The following is a 7989-nucleotide window of genomic DNA, read 5'->3' as shown; positions in this document are numbered from 1 at the left end:
CGGCTGCCCCACAGCTCTCCAGCACCAGACACCATTTATCCACACTGGAGCGGGGCCTTTTACCACGTGTGACACTTATTTGGTGATTTTCTCACGCTATTTTTTTTTTTCCTCCAAGCCCATAACGATCCCGCCCGGCTGGCATTGGCCTTCTTGACACTTGGCACCAAAGCCTTCAATACCACAGGCTTCCTGCGTTTCTAACAGAGCCTGGAATTAGCAAGCTGATTTTCTCCTCACTTTTGCCAGCTGCACTGGCACCGCAGGGCTCGGAAGGGTGAGCTCGCTGGCTGCAGCGCCCGGGGCAGGCAGCCGTGCTGGGAAGGGGCTGGATTGGGGTCTTCCTACGTAAGAGGGGTGTTGCAAAATAAAAGGAACTATTTTACTCCTATTTTGGAAAACAAAAGACAAGGGCAACAAGGTACTATTGCACCAAACCCCACATTTCCAGCCTCCAGGGCACAGGCACTGGGTGCAGGCAATGCATTTCCTCATCGGCAGGAGAGCTGATTGCCGGCAGCTTCGTTAGAAGCACATCCCGGCTGCAGCACGTAAGGAGGGTGGCTGGGAGGGGCTGCGGAAAAGGCTTGGGTACCTTTTAGGCTGACTCGTCCAGAAATGAAATGCCATCAAACAGCAAGAGTAGGGAGTAAAAACGAGTGTACCTGCTCTCACAAAAGTGTGACACACAAGCTGAAGGGGTTGAAATTGTATTTAATGCAAAATATAGGAGCATCAGGAACAAAGAATCAGGAGATAGCCAATGAGAAAAAACAAAAAGGTAAAAAACCCCACTGCTCTAGAAGGTCAAAAAACCCCACCCTAATCTGGAAGGGGGAAAAAATTTTGAAAAATAGAACAGTGGGGCACATTTCTGCCTCGTACAGGAGGAGAGCACCCTTGGTGTGTCAAGGAAATCAAGTCAATCTCATGAAACTCAGTTGTGAGGGGCGGGAAAGGTAACTAAAATCGACCGTTCCATTGAGGGGGTGCACAGCTGCTGCCATTCCTGGGGTCTGGCTTTGGGAAGGCGGATCCTGCTTGCTCCAACCCCGTTATGCACAAAGAGAGTGCCCACGGTGAGAACAAACGCGCCGGAGGAACCCTGTGCTGCAGAACCTGCTTAGAAACAGCTCTGCAACGGCTGTCCCAGCCCCAGAGACCCTCCCCGAAACGCAACCCCCAGGGTGGGAGTATAATGGCTTTTTTGTCCAGGTTTCTTTTTCCGTGATTGTTTCTTTTTGTACTACACTCAGGGCTGGACCAGGAAACCTGGCAAAATCCTTCCCCAGTTCCCAGCCTGGCTTTCTGACCCAGGGAGCGGAGCTGGCCCCGCACGGGTGGGTGCAGCGGAGAGGCAGGTGAGGACAAAGCAGCGCTGGTTGCTGCAATGACACCGGCTGGGTCCCCTCTGTCACTGCAGAGCTCACACAAAGACTCCTTTGTCCCCGAGAGGGAGGAAACCTGCACGAGCAGCGACCGCCTCTGCTCAAGCCAGTCAGTTAACCGGCACAACCAGGTCACTGAGCTCAAAAAAATAAAACCTGGGATGAGGAAGATAAACGACACTGATCAGCTGGGGAACACCATGCTGCCCTCGATGCCCAACAACCCTCCCGACCCGGCACAGTGCAGGACCGTGCCGTAGCGTGGCCTCGGGGCGGGCAGAAGTGCCATATTTTAACAATTCTCCTTGGCACCACGCTCGAGGAGCCACAGCTGGCCTCTGAAATTCCATTATTTAACAACTTTTGTGGCTGCCCATTCCTGAAGACAAGGAGTGTCGACCATAGCAGCGCATAACGCCAACCCTGAGGGGCAGACACACCATCCGGTGCGGGCGTCCCGGCAGCACAAACCAGGGAAAAGCCACAAAAGGCCAGTTTGGGGGCAAGGAGGATGTGGTGGTGCCACGTTTTTCTGGCCATCGGCCCAGCTACTGCAGCTCCCGGAGGCAGGTGCCAGAAAAACCAGGCACCAACACCGTGAATGGGCAGCAAGCACTCGCTTCCATGGTCTGTCAGGTACAGAGGTCTTTAAGCCTTGTTAAACCTGGGAATAAACTTTTCTCCAACTGACTACGAGAAGCTCTCTCGGCTTTCCATACACAAACACAACCACAAAGGTCTCTGCCGGGCTGCTCCCGCCTGTCCCTGCAGCTGGCTCTGCCCTTCCTGCGGCACTGCGTAGGATGGTGTCTTGTTGGGACACTTGCACCAGAATCAATAAACTGCTTTTCCTCGGGATGCTCTAGCTTTCTCCACCTGTTTCTTAGCCCTTGTCTCCTTAGAGCCCAGCGGCCCAGTGCTCAGTCTGCCACGTGCTCCAGCTGCTGCCCCCCTCCCCAAGGCTTTGCCGTGACCAACCTGAGCAACGTCCGTGAACACGGTGTCCGAGACGCTCTCACACAGCGTGGCCACGAGCTGCAGGACCAGCAGCTTCCTCCTCTGCTCAGCATGGTACTGCTCCAGCTCCAGGAGACTCCCTCCAGGCACTGCAGCCGACTTCGAAGCCACCTCGTCCTCTGCAGCCACGTGAGTCAGCGCCTGCCGGAAGGAAGCACGGAGAGGCAAGGGCTAAACACAGGGAAATCGGTGCCAGTGGTCCTGGGCATAGCAAGTCCACATCACCCACACCTCCACCGTGCTGCAAAGGTTCTTGGTTAAATTCTCCCTCCTCCAACCTTGTCCTCAGGCCAAACCCTCACAAACCCCACGGACAGCACACGGAGCACATCCCCTAGGGCCAGCCATCCTCTGGGCTGTCAGACTCACTGGGTCTCTGCACAAAGACACCTGGACCCTCCCATGCCCTTTGCAAAGCTCATGCCAACTCCCCACATGACCGGGATCTGCCACTCGGTACAACGAGGTCTCTGAGAGCTGCTCACACCTCCTGGGCATCCCACCTCTATCACAGCAGCATCCCTACACCCGGAACGCCTCAAACCCCGTGCAACTATGGGCTGGGGCTCCACCTGCCAGCAAGGGCACGGAAAGCACAGCCCAGGTAAGGCCAGGAGGGAACCGCAGGGAGCTCCGTGCAGGATTAAAGGGAGCAGGTGCCTGGGCCCCTCTGCTAGAGCCAAGGAACTAACAGGGATTATTCACAGCCTCAAACACACCATTAAACTTCAGACATGCTCCTGTTGTCAAAAGAGCCCAGGGGGAGCGAGGGTTAACCCCTTCATGGACCAGGGCTGCCTCCCTCTCCTGCCCAGCACACAGGACTGCTCCACCGCGTGCCATACCCCAGCATGGTGCTCCCAAGGCACGTGAGGGGACGACCGGTCCTCTCTGCCAGCTGTCGTACAGACTGCTCAGCCCAGGGAAACCATCCCTGCAGATGTGCCAGCCACAGCCTCGCCTGCCCTCACCTTCAGGCAGCGGATGAAGAAGTCTCCGGCCAGGCCACTCTTCTGGCAGTGAGACACAAGCTCCACCAAGTTCTCCACGTGGCACTGCTCCAAGGAAACCTTCTGGTAGAGGGCTTCATCTTCATCGCTGAAACAGGTCATTGTGTCACCAACATGGGGGTACCCAGACCCCCTCCAGGGCTGGTTCCAAAATACCCCACGGCAAAGCGAAACCCCGCTTCTGCCTTCTCTTGGAAGCCTGCCCTCACAGCACTCCCCAAAAGCGGAAGCCTGGGAGCGGCTGAGCCAAACTATCGCTCAGTTCATCTCGTCTACGTGATCACGCACTCAGTTTATTCATTAAACTGCATTCGTTAAAGGAGTAACATTAACAGAAACCACCGGCGCAAAGCGCACATTTAATCTGTCCATCCTATAAAGAACGGGATCGGGGCCGGCTGATTCATGGTCACAGCCATAAACACAGGCCAGACACAGGCAGCGCCACGGCCGTTAAAGAGCAACGTTAACATACACCCAGCTTAACGAGGGCAGACCTCGGGGCAGACCTTCTTCTAATTCAGGTCAGGAATAGACTGAAATGAAACCAGACCAAGCGTATCCATACAGGGTTTTGTTACGGGTGCTCCCAGCACGCCCGCCCCACGGACGTTCCCGTGCAGGAGCCACGGGCTCTGCCTCGGGCTCGTACCTGCCAGCTAACAGCTACCCCTCTGGACACCAAATGTCGCGTGGCTGGAGACTAATGGCTGCAGTTTATTCCCCGCATGGCCACGCGCTGTCTCTGTTTGTAGGGACCATCTGCAAGAGCAGGAGGGGAGTGGAGTCGCTGGCTCCGCGATGCTGGCATCGCTAGAGTCCTCGCGGTGACGGTGCCACCTGCGCCCGAGGGATTCCACCTGCCCCACACAGCCACGATCTGCCATGAGGCAAGCTCAGAGTGGAGGGTGGAAGTTGAATTCGGGGAGCGTTGGGACTGAAGAAGCACGTCCCATTCCCAGACAACCCGTAGGCAGGACTGGAGACTCAGGAAAAGCATGCAGAGAGCGCAAGCGAACGCTCAGACAGAGTGTGCCGCTTTCCAGGGATGAAAGTCCAAGATCTGTGCCATGTACAGGGATCCCAGAGGCTGCGCGGAAGCACCACCGGAGCTCGGCGCAGACAGCCGGCTGCGGAGATGAGTCCGCGGTGGGACGGTACCGGCAGCCCCACGCTCACCTGGGCTCTCTCTGCCCGGCGTGCCGTGAACAGCCCTGGGTGCTGGATGATGCCTAGGGACTGTCCCCAGGCCCGGCACTGCCCCAGCAGCTCTCACCTGACGGCCTCTTCCACCGCGATGGTGGCACCGCCCTCGCTGCCCACACGGAACTGGCACCACGGGTGGAGGGGACGCACGCTGTCGTTCAGCCCTGCGAAGCCTTCCAGCACGGCCAGCGACACTTCTCGCTCTGACTTCTCCAGGAACCACAGCAGGATCTCCTGGCACGGGGAGCTGGCAAGGAGAGAGAAAGCAGTGGTGACCTTGCTCTGCCCGCTGCACCCCTCCCTGTGCCCCTGCAACGGGACCACGCGGCTCAGGGCGAGGGGAAAGCCAAGAGCGCTCCAGAGTGGCTACGGACACTCCTCGGGATGCTCTGGGATGACAGCTCTGGCAGCTGAAGGGGTTTGTGTCAGTGTACAAGGGGATCAGCAGCACATCCTGTCCTTCTGGCGTTCCCAGATGGAAGGATCTGGGCCCTTCAAGATCTCAGCCCAGCGAGGAAGGGAGCTCTGTCTGAACAGCGTGTCTGTACAAGGACAGCCACTTCCCCTCTGCCTCAGCACGCCGTGCCCAGCGCTTCACGCCAACCTCACGGAGCTGCCAGCTGTGCCAAGGAAAAAGGAAGGAGACAGGGAGCACTGTAAGGTGGCACAGAAACCCCTGCCAAGGGAAGATGCAGGTTAATGAGGTGGAGCAGCAGCGCTGTGCCAGGGGTCTGGAAACCTGAACACTTCCAGGCAGCTGTGGTTTTAGCTACCCCTGCCAAATTCCTTTGCAAAGAGAGAAGCGAGCAGCAGCTCCGTTCCCCCGGCAGCAGTGTTAACTTGGCTCCTTCTACCAACTTGCCACAGCACTCACAACTCTTTGAAGTGATTAACGATGTCTTTAACAATAGCAGAGGCCGTGTCTACACAGCCCTTTTAGGGAAATCCTCCCGTACCCACGTGCCAGTGTCACCAAAGCCAAGGGTAAACTCACCAGGAGGGGATTGGCCAGGCTGGCCCAAGCTCAGGACAGCCCGGGAGGAAAAAAAAGAGGGAGGACAGCCAAGTCCTCACTGTCCCCGTCACTGTGACTGACACGCGTGGTGCTTATCACCGTACATCAGCTGCTGGGGAGCTGGGCACGGCGCAAGGGACACCCGCGCATACGTCGGAAGAGGGCAATCCCAGAAAGAAGAATCTTCAGGGGTCAGCGCTCAAGCTGTTTTATCCAGTTTTTATCCTGTTTCTAAACCCCCCGGGGACACAGATCCCCCCGACGCCCCCAGCCAGGTCCTGGCGTCACCGTCTCCATCCACAGCCCCTGCTCCTAGACGGGCACTGAGAGTTAAACCGCGCTCCCATGGGGCACACCAGCCTCTGCACCCAGCGTTTTGGCTTCAGGGAAGAGAAAAAGGAACGCTTCCTCGGGCACAGGCCTGCCAGTAAGGTCGTGTCCCCTGCCTGCACCTGCGGTTGCTGCCTACTTTGAATGAGAACTCTTGGGGGTGAGAAAATTGGTCTCGGCTTCTGTACATGCCCGTATCGAGCATGACCTTTAGAGGTGGGCAGAAGAGAGAAGATGAAACCCTAGAAGTAGCTGTGCACGATCCTTCCTTACCGTAAGTATGACACATTCTGCTTGGCGAAGGAATAGAGGGAAAAAACCACTCCCAGGACTGACTGTAAGGATCCCAGCAGCAGGCTCGAGCTGTCATTTCCAACCACGTACACCTACGGGGAGAAGGGCACAGGGAGGAGAGTCAGACACCTGCGCGGAGCAGAGGGAAGGCAACGGGGAGGACAGAAAACACGTCCCTATGCTGAATGCCTGACACCAGGGAGGATGGCAGAAGGTTTACAGCCTCTGTTCCTTTCAGTCTGGAGCCTGTTTTCCCTGATATTCTGTAGGAAAAGCTGCCTTCAGCAGCACCCTTCTCCTAGCATTTGCTTAACCACAGCAGGGCTCCAAGGTACGGGAACAACGCAGCTAGCTATTTGGGAAGTCTGCTGCTCAGGGGAAGGTCTTGCGTTAGAGAGGTGCAGCAGGCACCTTTGAATAAGCAGATCTTTATGGAAATACTGCACCCAGAGCCAAATCTGACACACAGAGATCGGTCCCTGGCAGGGCAGCTGGGCTGACGTGTGCTGGGGTGAGCAAGTGAGTTGTGGGGGCTCCGAGGAGGTTGTAGGGTCACGCTCCTCTCTTCCATCTCCAGCATCACCCTCTCAAATCACTGTCAAAGCCCTCCTCCATGAAACCAGCACCCCCTTCCCAGGCTGTGACCAGCTCACCGCACACAAGTCCCACCTTGCTGCCCACGGAGCACCGGAAAAACACCCACAGGAGTCTTACGACATCGCGTTTCCTTTTGAATCCTTTTACAGGAATTATCCAAAGCTAAAAGCCAGGGAAAGCGCTTTCAGTCAAAGCCACGATGCAGGGAAAACTCAGCTTAGAGAACTGTTAAATGCCAAGCCTTGCCCAGCTGGACTAAGGGTTTACTCAGGGTTGGGTTCAGGTCCTTATTTTAGCAGGCTGTATCCCCCTCCACAGCTTTTTTTTTTTAAAAAAAAAAAAAGATGGGACACCCACCCCAAAAATCTTTCCACAAGTTCTCCAAGAGACTTCCAACTGCCTGGGTTGGTGAACTACCTGGCTCAGAAGGTGCTGTCCCTTCACAGAGCTCTCCCCACACCCTCACCTCCCCTCCCCACACCTCCGACCTCCGCAGCTAGAGAGCAATCCCTGCTCCAGGGCTGGAAGTGCCCTGGGGACAGAGCAGGGAGCTTTTGCCAGCTGAAGGCACTGTGACAACCCAGGTAATAGGGAGATGGCCCTGATAACGTTCTGCCCCCTCTGTATTGATGCAAACAGACCTTTTTTCCTGTGCTAATCCCGGTGGAGCCATTCCTCCTAACCAGAACCTTTTGTACACAAAGCCTCCCTGAAGAAGCCCCAAGGACTGTTTCTCACTCAGCATCAAATGACACTTGCTAGGCAAGAAACCCCCCACACAATCCACAGGCTGGAGTCTCCAATCACTAATCTGGCTGCTGTCAGGCCTCCAGCGTTATGCCATTAAGGAGGGATCCGCCCCAAATTCCCCCAGCACCCGCATTGTGAGCGGCAGCCACAGAGCAGCCCTCCAGACCGGTCTCTGCCTGCCAGCTAGTTACGACAGATCGTTACTGCGCAAAATGCTACAACAATCACAGCATTTAAGAGCTTAGCCTGCCTAGAGGCATGCCAGTAAGCAAGTCACCAGCTTCTTCAAATGGAATTCCTGGGCTGGAGATGTCCTGGGTTGGAGTGCCTGGGCTGGCGGTGAAGCCTGCAGCGCAGCACTGTGGGAACAGTGGGAAAAGGA

General features: G+C 56.4%; 1 protein-coding gene across 1 annotated transcript in view; it reads right to left on the bottom strand.

The window, feature by feature from the left end:
• TANGO6 (transport and golgi organization 6 homolog (Drosophila)) overlaps nucleotides 1-7989 on the bottom strand; it is a gene marked incomplete at both ends in the record, with an annotated part of 17752 nt that overhangs the window by 3459 nt on the left and 6304 nt on the right. Inside the window, 4 exon segments of the mRNA XM_010157117.1 lie at nucleotides 2367-2546; nucleotides 3377-3503; nucleotides 4686-4868; nucleotides 6240-6352. Of these exon segments, the coding sequence (XP_010155419.1) occupies nucleotides 2367-2546; nucleotides 3377-3503; nucleotides 4686-4868; nucleotides 6240-6352 (603 nt within the window).

Source organism: Eurypyga helias, unplaced genomic scaffold (assembly GCF_000690775.1).
Source record: "Eurypyga helias isolate BGI_N326 unplaced genomic scaffold, ASM69077v1 scaffold19218, whole genome shotgun sequence".
NCBI classification, from domain to species: Eukaryota; Metazoa; Chordata; class Aves; order Eurypygiformes; family Eurypygidae; genus Eurypyga; species Eurypyga helias.
This window is presented reverse-complemented; position numbering and strand designations above follow the sequence as displayed.